Consider the following 18,452-nt stretch of genomic DNA (forward strand, 5'->3'; position numbering starts at 1 on the left):
TCATATTGCTTGTTTTGTTCACCCAAACCTTTCTTATTTCTATAAGAACTGTCACAATTGTCAAAAGAAACATGATTTCTTGACACTTATGTCATCTCCTCCTTTCCTCCACCTATACTCCTTCCTCCTTCTCCACCTCTTCTCCTCTCAGGTCAGCGTGTTGGAGCGTCAGGTGATAGACTTCCTGGGCTACCAGTGGGCTCCCATCCTGACCAACTTCCTGCACATCATTGTTGTCATCCTGGGCCTGTTCGGCACGATTCAGTTCAGGCCGAGATATGTCACTGGGGTGAGTTGAACACGGACACACTCTGCGCTCTCTCTACGGATGCAGCCATTCGACATATGTTGTGCTCTAGATTTAGCAACAGCCTCTTTCTCACTAGATTTAGGCTTTGTCTAACGTTTGTAAAAAACTAAATATCTCTGTTCAGACGAGATGCATGCCATGCCAGTAGGTGGTAGGTGTGATTACGCTGTGATCCAAGTAGTATTTTGGCAAGACAGATACCTGTGAATGTAACATGGTACTGTAATGCTGAATTTATCTGCAAACTTTTAATTAGACTTGTCCAGTGCTAACCAAGTGTAGAGAAACCAGTGTATACCCATCATTGTTGTTTGTGGTGCATGCTTATAACACAAAGCATAGTGTCATCGATTGTTAAATGGACACACAGAAACTGGAACTTTTGAAAATCTGCACTTTGGAAGGTCTTTATAATAAAAAACAATATTTCAGTAACATGAAATGTCTTTTGTAAAAAACTTGCAAAATATCTGCATTAGTGTGAATTTGTCATTTGTCATATCTTTAACTGTGATGTGTGTATGGAACAATGTTTTATACTGTGCAACAGCTAAACAACTGATCCTTTCCTCCATGTTGGAAACACTTCATTCATACCTAGAGCAAAGCTGTTCATACATAACAAGGAATGCGAGCCTGTCTTCATTAATTATTGATTTATTTCCTACTGGTGGGTCCAAGTTTTGAAAGAAGACAATGTCAATTTGAATGTAAAAGAGCAGTGATACAGAGTGGGAGTAGGAATATTTTACCAAGTGGTGTTATGGGTTTCACTTTTCTCTTTCTGGGAGCTGTCGATGGAAATAATTTATCTTTCAGAAATCTTAGGTTCCTTTAGTGGCTGCAGGGCTCCAAGACCCCTGCTGAAGACCCTCACATGCACACACGTGTGCATACAGTGAATATTAAGTGAGAAGCCTCAGATAATGAATGTTCTGTTGCTTATAATCGCTGTCTTGCCTCCTTCCTTCCATCATTCATTCATTCTTTCCTGCCTTTGTGACACCCATACACACTCAAAGCCCCGTGATCCATTTTCTCTCCCTGTCTGGTTTGATTCTTGTGATTGGTTGCTCTCCCCGCCGTTGTTTTTGTTTCTCTACATCTTAACAACATCAAAAGTGAAGCCTCCCTCTGTCTCTTCTCTCTGTCTCGCTCGCTCTGAATGCAAGACATGAACATGCTTTTATAATTCTCCAGCAAAGGCCTGTCAAACCTTGTCTGCCTCTCACTTTCTAACTCTCTCTCCCTGTGTCTCTCGGCAGTATGCAGCCTGGCTCGTAGCGTGGATGACCTGGAACGTTTTCATCATCTGTTTTTACCTGGAGGTTGGGGATCTGTCCAGAGTAAGAAAACATTTTCTTGCTATTTCTGCATCCTTGTCAACTTTTCTGCTGTACATGTCCAAAGTAAAAACAACCCCTGGCAGGGGTTTAGGTGTTGGATCTCTGAGGGGGTCATTTACACCTGCATTTCGAGTCTCCAAATCCAGGCTGGGAACAATCTATATTGTCTACTTGTCCACAAATCCCTTAATAAGTCCACAAACTGAGCAACAAATTGCAGCTAAAGCCTTATATAGGTTACTATCATCCCAATTATCGTCCAAAAACTATTAAAAACTCTCCAGTGAGCAAAACTGTTGCACTGAGTGACTTGTCCCTCATTTCTATGAAAAACGGAACTGCAGTGTATTTTGAGTCGATCCCACATTCACTGTCCTGCTGTCATTAATACTCATTAGCGGGTCTGATGTGTATTAATCTGCAGCAAAAAATAGTTACCCAAAAATGAACTCATGCATTCACTGCTGTTTGAGTAATATTTATTAAAAGCTACAGTGCCCAGGTGCTTCAGCCTTTTACATTAAATATTTTTAAGATTTACGTCTTCCGTAACATGTTTTATTTTTCTCCTTCTAAAATGATTTATTGACAATTATAAAATGTCAAATGACACCAGCCAAATCATTAAAGGGATAGTTCACAGAAAAAGGAAAATTCACTGATTATCCACTCACCACTGTGCTGATGGAGGGGTGGGTGAAGTGTTTGAGTCCACAAAACACTTCTGAAGTCTCAAGGGTTTTAGCCCAGGTGACCTCTTCTTCAGACTGCTTCTCCATACTGCTCGTGTGGTGTCATCCAAGTGTCCGCAAACCCCGACATTTATATTCTACTTGAAACAGCGTCATTCACCCAATGTTTTTAGCCTAAATGTCCTCGATGGACTCCTGGGAGGTGCATAACGGACCCTCGGGAAACACCATCGTGTGGCTACATCGCCTCTTCCTGTAGTGGACATTTAGGCTTAAAACACAGTGTAAATGACCTTGTTTCAAGTTGAATATGAATGAATGGGCTTGCGGACACTTGGATGTCACCACACGAGCAGTATGGAGGCATTTTGTGTTTTTTCTGTTTTATTGCGTATGAAGAAGAGATCGCCTGGACTAAAACCCTGTTTACCCCTGATACTCCAGAAGTGTTTTGTGGACTCAAACACTTCACCCATCCCTTCACCCACATAGTGGTAAGTACGTAATGAGTGAACTTAGATTTTTTGGTGAACTATCCCTTTAAATCTGCTTTTATTTACATTTATCCACAACTTTGCTGTCTTCCTTAGCCAGATGATGAATCTTACTGCGTCTGTGTAGGGTTTTCCATTCACAATGTTGACCTGTTCACACACTGGCAACTGGTTATCTTTTGAAATAGGGAAAAAATACAAAAATGCTACATTTTCACACACTTTTCTAGATTGGAAAGATAAAGGGAGTTATGAAAATCAATTAAAACCAAGCATCCATACACTAAGTTGTTTAAGCTGCGTTCAGACATGCACTGAAGTACAGACATTTTCAGGATTGTCTATATGTGAGAACGCATATGTCTGTCTCAGTTGCTCTTATTATCGCAGCTGAGTCAGTAGCTTCTTCTCCCGCCACAGTCAATGTGCTTTAAAATGAAACACTTGGCCCTTAACTCTCCCTTCTCTGCTGTAGTGAATGCAACAGTGTTGATGAGCACAGATATGCCTTCAATAATGAACTGTTGAGCTGTTGAAACGCAGTAGAAAGCTGCTGGGGCATTACAAGGCAACGTTTCTGCATCATCCACAACAGCACTGTGTGTAATGAAATCATGCAGTCAGAGAGAGAGAGAGAGATCATACTTTACACTCGGCTTAAGAATGAGCCTGAAGCTTCCGCCTCAAGCCTCAATGCAGTTATCCTGCACTTAACAGCAGCATCTCATTTGACTCCCTGCTCTGCTCTGCTGTCGTCTTTGATGTATTGAAAGCAACAGGGCTGATGTGCATGGAAATCTCTGGAGTGTGAAGAATCAAGATCTTCTGATGCAGGTTGACTCTGAGCATTTGAAAACAAAGGCTTATGGTCATTGTGTGGTGGTTCTGATGTTTTTTCAGGGCAATTTGGCGTCTTTTTTAAAATATCACCCAATTGCATTTTTCATATTTTGGCTGTTCTCTGCCCTCACCTCACTCTCTGCGGCTCCTCCTGTCTTTCTCACTTGATTGAATATAACAAGGACAATAGGTTTTGTAAAATTTCAATAGACCTATTCCCTCAGCCTTGTTGCATTTTCTTTTGTCTTGCAAAAAAAACACATTGTTTGAAGACAGTGGATCCCACCGGACAGTTTTAGAACAAACACACTAGATTCTATTAAACTGGACAGCCTGCCTAGAAATAGATAAGAAGAGGTACTAGCTGAATGGGTGTTGATCATATCGGAGCTGTCACACATATTCACTGAATAGATTATAGGTAGGTACCTCATCTCCTGACACTCTGGTAGCTAAATGAAACCGTTAACAATGGTACTGTAATATAAGAGTTAAATGGCGCTAATGCAGGAGGATGGTTTAATTCTAATGTCACTTTTTCCAAAACCAATTAATCTAATTTAACTGCCATGTTATGTTATGTTATGCTACATTATGCTATGTTATGTTACGTTGTGGTGTGTTCTGTTGGGTTGTGTTATTTTTTATCACGATATGTTAATCTGTTATGTTGTGTTATGTAATGTTATTCTATGCTGTGTTGTGCTATATCACCTTGTGTTGTCTCTTCTTATGTTATGTTATGTAACTAGATTAATGAAAAACAGTCAATCATTCATTTCTTTATTTTGTAATCTGTTATTGGGAATCATGAGCATCCCAGTAACCATAGTAACTGATTCACACACCTGCCTGGGAGGGAGTGAAGGAGCGAGGGAGCGAGGCACTGCCGACCACTCTGAGCTGCATGTACAGGAAGAAATCACAATTTAACAGATTTGTTGATGTTTCTCACTTTCCTCCTGATGGTCTCAATAACTGGCGGCTGTAGTGCTGTGCTGCTCTGTGTTGTCTGTCCACGTGCTTTCAGCATCCTTTTTTTTACTGGGTGAGGAAACAGACGTGTTAACATCCCATCTCTGCAGCCAGAGTCTGTCGGATCAGCGAGCTAATGTTAGGTGGGCGGGCTGGCAAAGTTGACAGCTGTGGCATTGATGTGACTGTACGGTTACATTTTTTTATCGTATTTAAAGTTTGGATGCAGTCAGTGCACCAAATATGTTCACTCAATATACACCAGCCTGTGTATTGATCCACTTGCTCCACTGCTAAGATGCAAATCACAAAACTATTTTTCTATTAAAAGTTGCAAGCTGTGTATTTCTCAACATGACAAGGATGATGATGGTGAAGGATTTGGTGTTGAAAGACGGTAAATATGTAACGGAAGTTTTAAAGGTCCACCGGCGAGAGACAGTGGTGCAGACGTCGCACACTCTACAAGAAGCAACAGAGCAAAACGTCTTAAAGATATTATTAAAGATATTATTAAGTCGGCTTGCACAGTCTAGAAAGTTAATAGGAAATCCAGTGCAACAGAAGAGTGAAGCTGCCCTCAGAGAAATCTAATACAATCTTCTCTTGTAAAATGTCCAATGTAAGTTTCATTACCCACTGACATCAAAGGGGCGGATCCAGGAATTTGATTTCATGTTGTTTAACATTGTGAATTTCTTTGGGAAAATGTAAGGATCTTTTGGCATCATTAGTTTGCTGATATCTATGAGTGTGTGTCTGTGGAGAGGCTTGATTGGCAGAGTGATGCCCTTTACTGACACATTGTAATTTTTGCAAGGTGTCGTCACCTACTCACTCAAACGACAATTACAAGTGCGAGGTGTGTGTTTCTGTGATTCACAAACAGACCTCTCTATAGATAAGACTGAGGCACGATGTCCCTACTTTGACCGCGAGTGCTGAAATCTCTGAAATGACTTTTCTTCCTGTCTCTTCTGACAGTGAGGGTCACGTAATATCAGAGCAATTTTAGTGTGACTCCAGCGACTATAATCATGGGAGCAAGACCCTGTCAGGGGCGACTTCCACAGACCACTCGCTGACATGGTTACATAAGAGAGGAGTAAGGATGAGGTGTGCAGCTTGGAAAGAGGGATTCCTTTAAACATCTGCAACATCTGGTTGAAATCCGGTCATCTGAGCAGACGTTAAAAACGTCCTCAACACATCCACTTACAATCAATCCTGTGGAGGATCTGTGTGTTTTCTCAGATGGGTTAATTGGGTATTATCCGGAGGTTTCACAAGGGGACTGGGCGGAGAAAGTCCAGAGCAGGTCCGGAGTCTCACATTTGTGGTCCAACCTGGAGAATGTCCGAAGATTATCCTGGGTCCAGTGTGTCACCATCTGATTTGCACTGAAATTTAAAAGCGTGTCAGTTCTCTGCATTGGTGTCATATGTTTATATAGGACATGAGTCACAGAAGTTGAGGTTGAAGTCTCTGCAGAAGTGTGGCTGTTCCGAAGTCAAATTTGTCAATTACATCAACTTGGAAAATTAATCAGGGCCAATCAGTGCTATTATAAACAGAAGAAATCAGTTGATGGGGGAGCTGATTGTGGATGATTACAGTCTGTGGTGTAGTGTTTTCCCACCACAGTTTGCTGTTAATTACTCCTTCTATTGGACAGTTATGTAACATACCTTCTATCCATTTCATAAATCACATAAAATTGCAGTTTCGGCACCACACATCATCACTCTTCATCCCTCATCTCGTTGGTCTCACCAGCTTTTCAATCTTCATCAGTGCTGGTTTGGACTGAAGCGTAATTGGTGTGTAATTTCCAGCTAGATATTCTGTTTCCTCTGGTACAAGCTGTTGGCTCTTTGCATGCATGCACACACACTGACGGTGAGCCTTGTTAAAGTTTTGTTGCCGCACAAGTTATCGCCACAAGTTTTATAGTGAGTCAACAGTCATATTTCATACATAAAACTCCTCCGCCTTCTGTTTACCTATCTCCACCTTCCTTGAACTCTCATTTGAATGATACATTTCCATCTTTCACTGCCCCTGAGGACCAGTGCGAACAGTTGCAGCAGCTGCCACAGCTGGAAAGTGCTGTTTGGGTTTTGTTTCTTTCACATTGAAAATACAACTCTGTCTGCCATTTTTGGAAGGATGTCGAAGAACAAGCCAGTAACATCTGGAAAAGCAGCATAACAATTGGTCACAGGTTAAATTAATAGAATGGCATCAATAATATGACCACATTTAAAAATCACATCTCATTATAAAACAATATGAGTGAAATATTTCTCCTCATTTGCTTTGAAGGTCTAATTTTTCCCAACCGAATTCAACACATCTGGCTTGATTAACAACACCATTATCAATTAACTGCCGGCCAATCAGAGAGGAGCAGGCTCAACCCAGATGCTGAACAGCTTGTTTTTATGACCGGAACAGTTTGTGTGCTTCTCGCTCAAGGGCAAATCAACCTTGACCCAGTTACTGAGGGAGACAGAGCCACAAAAGCCCCCTCCCCTTTTTCTCTCCAGCTAATATATAAGATACAAATCTGTCACCTGCCTTTAGAGGGGCTGTTTACTGTCCTGAGGAATCTTTTTACTATGGACCACATGTAAATCAAGCATGCCTGTCACTCAACCAAAACTCCCTGCAAAATATGACAAAGCCAGATTTACACCGTGCTTTGCTGCTGTTAGTTTTGTGTTCAGTTTGGCTCCATGTTACTATTGCAGTGTTAATTTGATGATGAAAAAAATAAATTGACATTCTTGTTTGCAACAAAAACAAATCACCTCCAAAAACAAGAATCAAAATTATTACAAGTTCAAGACCAGAGTAAAGTAATACTTTGAAATCAGTCCAGTGGTTGGTACGTTTTATGAAATAATTAGAAGCCTTTTTCCAGGACTAGACACATTTGCATGGACACTAATGTTCCAATAAAAACAATAATAAGAAAAACTTCTGCTACCGCTGCCATGTAAACAGCATTTTCTGATTAGCTTAACCCAAATAAGGTCATACTCAAATGAGCAATCATCAAATTAGGACATGTGGAGTATTCTGACCTTTATGTAACCATGTATACTTCTTAATCTAGTATAACTTCTGTTGTTGTTTTCACAGCAATTTTCAACATCGACATATGGCAATTACCATCTGCTTGACCACACATGCCCTGATTCCAAGTGTAAACATGTAGCAGGACTTTATGTTGAAGTGAATCATCATCAGACTTTGCTCTGTAACGTGAACAGGAATATTGATTAAACATTCTATTAGTAGCTCATGTAAAGACCATGATCAAAATATTGTATTATCTATGTCAATAGTTGTGATATTGTTTTTCATTTAAACACCGTCAACGCTACGTGGCTGCCAGTAATGTTAGCCAACTTAAATGGTTCTTTGGAGGAGAAATGAAACAGACTTTTATTCATCCACAGCTTCTCTCAAGATATGACAAAATTAAAACAGCTTGAACAAATAACGGAAATATCAGCAATCCGGGCCCCATCCTTAGCTCCTATATTTGGAGTTTTTAGGTTTTGTCTCATCTTTCTCTCATCTCTTCTGCTCTCCTCCTGTGTTTCTTCTCATCTGTCCATAAGATCCATCTTCAATCCCTAATCTGCCTCTGTCCATGGTGGTTTACATTATATGAATGAATATAGGATAGGTATTTTTCAATGACCATTGTCTCCAGTGCTTCACTTAACAACGTAGTAATAGTCTAACTGCATCTCTGCACATGTGATTCAATACTGGCACGCTGATCCCAGTAGCTACGTTACTTCATTCAGCCGTAAAGTGTGTAGATAAGCTCAGGTGGTTGTAGAGTTGTGACTGAAGGGGAATAAATCCGGGATAAGAGCTAAGCTAACCCTGACAGACCGAGGAGAGAGACGTGTTGTCACCTCCCACTGAACTAAACGCCTGCTTGGGCAAGTCATTGATTTGTTTGAATGATTTTCAAAGGTTTTGCCCTGGTGAGTATCATGGAGAAATGTCCACTGTGATAAGAGACTGGTAATGGGCTGCCGCATAATTGCAAACCCTCTTATAGCCCTCACCGCTCACCTCCAGGTTCGGCTTACCATAGTTCCCCAGTCCCAAAAATGACACTTTCACATCGTCATGTTTCGAGCTACAGCAAACGGACAGTTTGTTGTAATGTCAGCCTGTTTCATCAACCTGCTAATGGAGACTGACGTCACTCAATTATTAATTTGCCACCATATAATTTCACTTTTATTTGACAAGTGGCAGGTTCTGCTTTTGAACCATGGCCACAGTGGCATATTTTTCCTGCTTTTCCTCTTCATGTGTATCTTCCTCCCTGGATCCGAATGACTCACTTTCGTTCATAAGGGAGATGATGGCGTGATCTCTGCTTCAAGAATAACTGTGATAGGAATTTCTCACAACTCCCTCTTTTTTGCTGCCTTACTCTTTCTCTCTCCCTCCCCCTGTGTCTCACCCTCTTCATCTTCATGTAATTCATCCCTCCTCTCCCTCTGCTCAGCCTATAATCAAGTCTTTTTTATGTTGCTCTGCAAAGTGCCACGCGAGTCTGTCCCATGCTCTTCTTCACCTTCTCGCCTCCTTTTTCATTCACTTGCTTCCTCAATACTTTCAATGTGAGGACTTGAGGAAATGTGTCCCTGTTGAGAAGGCACTGCTATATTTATAGTCAATAGGAATTCATAATGGAGGGCTATGGGCCAGTTCAATGCATTACTTTATACACTCTTGCCATTTACTTTGGGGTCACAGGACCAGAGTGATTCTGACGAACTCGATTATTTTTTCGTAACAGAGATTTACATTCGTCATTCTGTGAAAGAGGCAGAAAATCACCCACACTTTGCTGTACAGCATTTTATCAGTGATTTGGATTTGTTCTGTGGCTTTGATATGATTTTCCAGTCCTGTTTTATCCATGGATAGACATAATACCCACACTGTCCATCCCCACTGCCAGCAGTATAGGTTCATTAGAACAATGATCACACTGTCAGGCTGGTAAGTGGATACTCGGACTAAAAATCAATGCGATAACATTTGTATTGTATTAAAGATGTGAAAATTTTGTAGGCAAAGACAACAAATCCATCCAATTTAATGCGCAGCGGCAGACATGTTTGTGGTGCAATGCATCAATTTAGGTGTGCAGAGCACTGGGAGCAGCACAGCAGCAGGAAATCCAGAAAGATTAGGGTTGTAAAGGTTTGCCAAACACTTCAACCTTAGCATTTCTTCATCATAAAGAAAGTAAATCCCAGACCACGAGAGGAAAGGTGGCGGAGGCAGCGAGAAAGGGGGGAAATGTGTCAGAGTTTGAAGTCTGGACGTCAGAGTGGAGCAGATGGACGTATGTTGGCGGTTAAGAAAATGGTTGGATGAGACATTGTGACACTGAGGTAACGAGACGCAGCGAGGAGCGTGTTGCATGTCAGCTATGAGTCACTCACAGTGTCCCACGCATGCAGAGGGGCACGAACTGAAAGTTTGATATATAACTCACTTTTTTTATTCATCAATTATTTTGAGCTTGACAGGTTGTTGTTGAGATTAGAAACAGAAGTTGACAAGGACCTCGTCTGCTTTCTCCATATCTCATGGCTCTCTTCAGCAGATTGCGTCTGTCATTAGACATGCCGATGTCCAGACTGTCCATAATTCTGAGCATCTGTCTCCAACAATACTCCCTCATTCACTAATTCACTGCTCTGTCTGCCACAGACACATGATAGACAGCCCTATATACCAAACACTTTACATTGTCCCTGAAAGCGAAAGTATCAAACTAATGTAATTTTCACTCAGAAATTTCATTGCACTGTATTGTCGTTTGTCGAAAGTTAACTTATCTCATCTTAACTGATTGATCAGTCAGTAATTCATCATCAACAATTTTGATAATCACATTTTTTCTTAAATGTGAATATTTTCTGATTTCTCTACTGCTCCTCTACTGACAATAATGTGATTATCTTTGGTTTTTGGACAACACATTTGAAGAGGCCATCTTGGTTTACGGAAAAAACAGATAAATGTTGTTTTTTTTTACCATTTTCTGACATTTCACGGACCAAACAACTCATCGATTAATCAAGACAGAAATCAACAGATTACTCAGTAATGCAAGTAACCGTTAATTGCAACACTAATCTTAATTTATCTTATCTTAAGACTTGAGACTTTATTGTGCCCAATGGGGAAATTTGTTTTCTCAGCCAGTTCAGCACAGTTTAACACAAATTACACATTCAAACACAGGCAGCCCAAAGGTAGGACAGTACAACACATGAAACATCAGACATAAACCCTCCCTTCTTAAAAATATATATGCAGTACTTCACTCACTGTACTTATTATATGTATTATCATACATATATCCTATAGGAATCTCTCACTGTCTGCTTGAAATGTACACAATATAAGACAGGAATGAATTTAACTGTCAGAAAGCTTATAAAACCCCTCCTGCCCTCTCAGTGTTGGCTCTGGAGTCTGAAACCTTTCTGAAAGTGACAGACCAATACGTACGCCCACTCGAGGCAGAGATTGACCCGGGGTATGGAGGTGTGACATTAGGCTGGATCTGAACTTTGTTTTTCCATTCTCATATGACAACTTTTTGTTGTTGATAATAGACCAAAGCTGTGCGCTGCAAATCCTCATTTGAAAGTCAAAGCTTTTCACTGTGCCTTTGAATCCCACCACTCAGTTGTTTTCAGAATACACGTTGCAAGAATTACTGTTTGTTGCCAGCATAACTCATAAACCATTGGAATTGCTAATGTGGTCTGACCAGCGACAGAAACAACTTTTATGATGAAAGAATAAAATAATTTCTGTGCGTGTGAAGCTTTTAGGAATTTTAGGAATTTTAAGAGTTTAACCGTCGACTGTATTTAAATATATAAGACCTGACACAAGTGGATGAACTTGCAATCAGGAATGTATTATAGACTCATGGCAGCGTTTTTAACCGGGATATTGTGGCTTCATTTCCGGATAGTGGGAGGAAGTGGAGATTCATGGTCCGTCTTAATTTTCACTCTATGAGTTAACTAATTAAAAGAATTGGAAAAATACAGATTATTTTCAGTCTTGTTGTGATGTGTTTGTCTTTCCATTCGTTTCTGTATAGTAGACATCACATGTGTGTCTTTGCCTTCCACACTGTTCCTGTAGCGCCAGAGATCAGGTGTACATACTTTCTTGACAGTAATTTGAGTTTAGGCCCGAGATTTATACCATATTCCATCAGTCTGTCACACTCCCGTCCTCCCTGTCAGTATCTGCCGCTGCTATCTAATACAGCAGCGATGCCATGAATTTATCTTTAAAAAGATTTCTGATGTGCCATTCCTGACAGATTTGGAGAGGAGCCTGTGGAGAGAGAACTGTCACTATGGTGCAAAACACACACACACACATACAAACACACTTGGATATTCACATCAACTCTCTCACACAGTCTAAGACAGCTATCTGTCGGGAGTCCACTGTGTCATATAAAAGATGCAACCCACCTCCTGGGCTTCAGATGACGCACAGACACAGACACACAGATGCACACTAACGTCAGTCATTTATTGCGGGGTGTGCGGCGCGGGAGATCCCGAATGCCATTTTGCATACTGTATGTGTGAAAAAGTGTGTCTGTGAGTGTTCTTGTGTTGGTGTCGGTAGTTAGAGCACCTGTCAATCATGATATTAGTGACAAGAAAACCTACACATGCTGAAATATATGCAATGACAAAATCCAGACAGTCTCAAAACAGTGCCATCGCAATTCCCACGTCTGTCCATGTATCTCTTCTCACTCCTCAAATACACAATATAACCACGACAGAAAAGAAAAAAGGCAGCGAGAGACAAAAACAAAAAGAAAGAGGAAGAAACTTCAGAATAGTGAGAGATTGGAGGTAGAGAATGAGGCATCAGGGGCAGACAGGGAGACGGAGAGGTTTCGACAGGCAAAGGTATGATAGCAGCTACAGAGGATGATGTGCCGTGGGATGGAGCCACATGTGAATCAGTGTTGTTTTCAAGAGAGGAAAGAGAGAAGAGAGGGGAAGAGGGGACAAGGGAAAAGTAGAAGAAACAGAGAAAGTTAGAATGACAAAGCCTTGCGGGAAGATAGGATTGCTTATCTGATGGAGAGAGAAAAAAATCCCCTTCATATCAACTTCAGATCAACATCAATAGTCGCTGATGTCAACGCAGGGCAAGCTTTTAGTGCAGGATAAATTGTAGGAGAAATATGACAGTAAATCAAACTGCAAACCACCCAATTCATCCCCGAAGAAAGTAAAAACAAAAACAGATTGCCAGGGGCCAGTCTGAATGCTAATAGTCACTTAATTTTACTCCCCTCAGTATTCATCCACCAACGATTGAGACGATGAATGAGAGGATCCCACACATTTAATCATAGACGCTCCGGTTTAAACCTCCGCCCCGATTCTCAGAGTTAATGCATCAACTCTGACTGTGTTTGATCAATGGATGTATTTGTTGAAATCATGCCATGAAATTGCCTTTTTTTCCCATCAACACATTTCTAGTGGGACATTCCCATCAACCAATTTGATCACATTAGCCTTGAGCTGTTATTACTGATAAGTCATTTTTGATTTTTCATTGTTGCCATATATAGTTTCATGTGCAACGAGCAGAGTTCTACTTTTTACTTGTCCCAAATGGAACAAGCTGATTTAACAGAGATTTACTGTGTTGCCACAGTAGATAATAGATTTGATTGACTTGCCTGCTACAGTTATAAACTTGCTCCAGGTTTTTGGATGAAAGCTGGTATTAATTTCAAGGCTTGATTGTGATGACTTAGCTTGGCTGTGATCACAGTAATGTTTTTATTGTACATGCCAGAGGAAACTGCTGATACAATAAAACCTGTTTAATGTGTAATTTCTGAGGATTTGGGTCTAATGAGCGTCCTCAGAGCTGAGGAGGAAAAGAGTCTTTGATTGAAACATTAAAGGATGATTCTGATTCATTAGAATGTGGTCCACTTTTTAAAGTTTTATCCATCATTGGCATCATTGCTTTGCTGGAATCTGGGAACGTGGCGGCACAGTTATTCTACACAAGAAGGGGATGTAGCACAAGTAGTTTAATACTGGTTTGTTAGAGCTGCCTGCTTTGGCTGCAGACACATTTGATGATAGCGGAAAGTTGAGCCATATACCGTGTATAAAGAACCTCCTTGCACTGTCCACATATGAAGCCAAAATATCCCAGATACGAACGCTGCCACCTTGTGCATTTTGAGCCAAAGTCTAAAGGTCTTGCTGATACATGCATGCGACCACTTGTGAGCCAGTGCCAGTCGTGACGTTTCACATTTGATTGGTTAACAAAATAGCAATGTTTAAGGTGCAATGTGAAGGTTGAAAATTTAAGATAAGTTAAAACTTCATCGATCTACACACCTGGATTATTAGGTAAGGCACTTCTGGGATTTGAACCCAGGATCTTTAGCAGGCGCTAACACAGGCACTTTAACCAACTTAGCCACAGCACCTGGTACTTAATTGGTGGTGGCATCTGGAATCGAGCCAAAGTGCATCAAAGCTAAACTTCCTCTTCTGTTGAGAATAGATAAAAGACAAAATACCCTTGGTACGGGTGCTGCCAATTAAGCTTTTTTATGTAATTTGGAACCAGTCTATGTACTTGTGATCGTGGTGTGGTGCCGCGGTATAACTGTCCCACCGATACAATGTTTCACCCCATTTTTATAGCATCAAGTAACTGATTAAAACCAAACTTTCCAGAAATATGAACAATTAAATAATAAGATAAGAGCTACCTAAAATGGCAGAAATCGTCTTTGAGAAAAATTGACTTGACCTGTACTTGCCCTTTTACCATCCACTAACATGGAGAAGGTAAGATTAAAGACTTTTATGAAGAAAAAAAAAATTGACATGTATTGTGACTTTCATTTGTTTCATCCACCATATAGAGGAGAGAGGGTTTATGAGCTATACTACAGCCAGCCACCAGGGGGCAATCGAGACACTTTACTTTTTTTGGAGTGGTCATGCCGTCCATCTTTATTTACAGCCTATGAAGTGGAAAAAAACTGCAACATTACAGGTAGAAAGACACTAAAATGCTCTGAAAGGTTGAACCTTTTATTTGTCACATGACACATTGTCATATGAGGACTTGTTAATACTTAACATAGTGATTATCACAGCATTAACACACAGCTGCTATTTGTGTATTCATCTTGTTAATTTTTCATTGTATCAAATATATTGCAGTACAGTTCCCAGTAGTGTTCAGATTTATTGCATAAGGTGTGGCTGCAGGGTTAATTAAAAAACAATTTAAGCTATTGAAAGCTTGTAGTAGTTACCCCCCCCCATATGCAATTTGTGGATCCCACCTGGGGTTTGGGGAGAAACCTTGTAATTGCCGACCGCAAGATCGAAAGGGTTAAAATGTTATGCGGAGGCATTTGCTTATAATTGGTAATGGGTTTAGTGTGGTTACGGTCAGGGTCAGGATGTGGACTTCATTTGAATGCACGCACACACACACACGCACACACAAGCATTTCTCTAACATACCCCCCAACCAATCTGATAGGAGAAAAGTGCTTTAGGCATTATGGGTTAAGGCCTCATCTAACACCCATGGGAAATCACAGCAAAACAATGTAGGGAGATGCACCGTGACTGATGATATTGGTGTGAAATAGCACACACAGAGCGACAGAGAGAAAGGGGGCAGAGAGAGAGAAAGTAATAGAAAAGGAGGTGAAGACACAGATAGAGATAGAGGTTTAGTTAAATAGAGTGAAAAATTGACTTTAGAGAGAATAAAGCTAATATTGTCCCCTCGCTGATTCTCTGCCTTTTAGTTTGATGATCTCTGTGGCCGCCCATTGGACAGACTGAGGAATGTCTGACTTCTGTTGTCTGTCGGCATGTCAGTCAGAATGTTGTATATACTGTCTGTCTGTTTCACTAAATGACTGTTGGAGCTTGGGTTGTAGGTAAAAAGCTGTTAGATTGTCTTTGTGTTATAAATTGTGGGCATTTTGTGTCCGGGGAGCAGATGCTGAAGCTACTCATGGGGAAAATTCAGCACTTTCTCCCTTCTGGCATACATCCATCCACCCATGCATCCTTCCATCCATTCATCCATCCAGCCTTGGAGACAGAAAAGAAAATGCTCTTCCTTTATAACTGACTTGAACATTGTTGCTTAAGTAATACAATTATTACTTCAGACTAGACTGGAATGTTTTAACACACACACACACACAAACACACACATAATTCGAACACCATATAGCTTAATTGTTTATTTCCCAGTGCCCCTTTTCTTATATAGCCGGTTTATAGCTTTATTTATTTTTTGCCTTAAACAACTTTGCCCCATTTTGTCTATGTTTTTATTTTAACTGTTAAATTAGTCTCACATTTAGCTTCAGGTAGCTTCACAAGGGCCTCAACTCATCCTGTGCTGAAGATAGCTTCAGAGGAGAAACCCTTCTTTTCCATCTCTCCATCTCTAGGGAGTAGAAGACAAAGGAAAATATAGATGTGGGAAATTGAGGGGAAATTAGGAGAGAGAGAGAGGGATGGAGAAAGAGAAGGGTGGAAGCAGAAGGAGAGGGAGAGACAGAGGAGGAGGGAGAGGCAGAGGAAAAGCAGACGTGGTTCAGTGAAGCGTCACTAGCCCACAGCCAGAGACAAAGACCTGAGAGCATGAGTGCATGATCCTCAACTAGCACACTCGAAATTACACTGTGTGTGTGTCTATGAGAGAGAGAGAGAGAGAAGAGGATAAAGAGAGAGAGAAAGAAAGGTGAGAGACATGACAAAATTAAAGGAAATATATGAAGAAAAGATGTGGTGAGAGAAAAATCCAAAATTACAAAACAAACACACACACACACACACTCAGAGTTCGAAGTATTAACACAAATCTAGTTTACATTTTTTATTTGAGGCTACAAGCCAAACAGCCCATTTATCACCAGGTAGATTAATATCTCAATATTATTTTGGCTCTATGGCTTCATCATCCTGGTGGGTTTGATTCTGCAACGCTAAAGAAACCCCCTCATTTAAAATCAATGCATCAACGCCTCTACACAGCAGCAATTTAATTAATGTTTGCTTTTTTTTATCATTCCACTGGTGAGTATGGAGTAATTTCATTTTGGCCCCCATATCCTACAACTCCCCATATTTGGATTATTAGTTTTTACGAAAACAACTTCCTCCAAACACTTGTGCTTTTCAGAAAAATAGGTTTAATTTCCAATGTGTGTGTTTTTTTCTTTTATATCACATTTTCTCTATCTGTGCTGGTGGAGGCTTATTGTGCTGCCGCTGGATGAATAGAAAGGAGATAAGCGTTTTCTTCAAATTAGCACCAGTCTTGTTCTGAGCTATATAACAGACCCTGTAATCTCAGCGAACTCTTCACAGACAGTGGAATGGAAAAGAAAAAACTTCTGTCTTGCTTTTCTATGTCTCATCTGTTGGTAGATGAGGTGTTTTTTTATTGATGTTGATTTCTTTGACCACGAAGACAGCTTGACATCACATTGACGATGTTTCAGTGCAGGTACAATAAAGTTCAGGGGTGACAAGAAGCTTGGATTAGCATCCGGAACGGAAAACTGTCCAAAACTATGCCTGTGTGTTCCAGAGGCTCATTAGTAAAGTACTGATACACACTGCACCCAAATAATTATTACCCCTCTCCCGCCATCACATGGCGAGAGCAGCGACAGACTGCGGAGAAACAAGAGCGGTAAAGAAAAGAGGTGAAGGAAAGAAAAATAATAAAAAGAGAGCGAGAGTGTAAAAGAGGGAGGGGGATTTGGAGCGAGTCAGTAACGGTACGAGGCAGACGGCGGGAGAGAGATGGCAGAGAGGGAGCGAGAGAGAAATTTAAGGAGATTTCACTCATTAAAACGAGGAGCACAACAAGGGGAGATGGCATTAATCAGAGCTCTGTGCTAATGAGGCATTTACTCATTACGCTGAAATAGAGAGAGGCCAAGGAAGAAAAAGAGGGGAGACATAAAGGGGGGGAAGAGAGAAAGAGAGAGAGAGCACAATATAAATTAAAGGAGTAGAATGGGGGGGTGGTTAGCCAGCAATGTGGAGGGAGGTGACGGAGTGCAGGGTGGATGTGGTGGGAGGATAAGCTAAAGACAAAGATGAAGTAGGATATACAGTGTGGAAACAGACCATATTGACTCAGTGTTGATGGAAGAGCAGCGTCTCTATTTAAAAGCTCTATTTAAAGATTTGTTTTGGTCACTAGATTAAGTTAAATACTGACAACGTGGTTCCTGATGAAAATTAGTGAGCTGCCCTGCATTTAATGGACTATTTGTCCATTAATCCTAGTATGTTGTAGTATTTACAAGTCAGTCCCATAAAAAAGGTACTTTCTTTAATGTTAAGTGTCACTACAGCTGCTCTCAGACGTGCACTGATGTCCTGCAGTTTCCAGAAGGGCTGTACGTTACAACGCAAATGTCAGAGTCATTTGCTCCGCCCATTTTAGGGATCTTTAACTGCCAGTTCAGTAGTTAATGTCTGGAGAATGTCCAAGTGAGCCCATGTGAGAATATAGCAGGGACATTTCTGGAGAATTCACAGTGAGCGAGCGGGCGTATCAATGATTGTAACGTATGACAAGACGTACAACTGCAAAAACAAAAAGAACACAAATATCTCAGGATGGAAAAGACGGG

General features: G+C 40.8%; 1 protein-coding gene across 2 annotated transcripts in view; it reads left to right on the forward strand.

The window, feature by feature from the left end:
- Window positions 1-18,452, forward strand: part of nkain2 (sodium/potassium transporting ATPase interacting 2) — a 76,479-nt gene that overhangs the window by 33,464 nt on the left and 24,563 nt on the right. For both annotated transcript variants that reach the window (XM_069515436.1, XM_020091512.2), the window contains exons 2-3: window positions 152-289; window positions 1,576-1,656. In XM_069515436.1, coding sequence (XP_069371537.1) covers window positions 152-289; window positions 1,576-1,656 — 219 coding nt within the window. The remainder of the gene's footprint in view (window positions 1-151; window positions 290-1,575; window positions 1,657-18,452) is intronic.

The sequence above is a fragment of the Paralichthys olivaceus genome, chromosome 19, assembly GCF_024713975.1.
Source record: "Paralichthys olivaceus isolate ysfri-2021 chromosome 19, ASM2471397v2, whole genome shotgun sequence".
NCBI lineage: Eukaryota > Metazoa > Chordata > Actinopteri > Pleuronectiformes > Paralichthyidae > Paralichthys > Paralichthys olivaceus.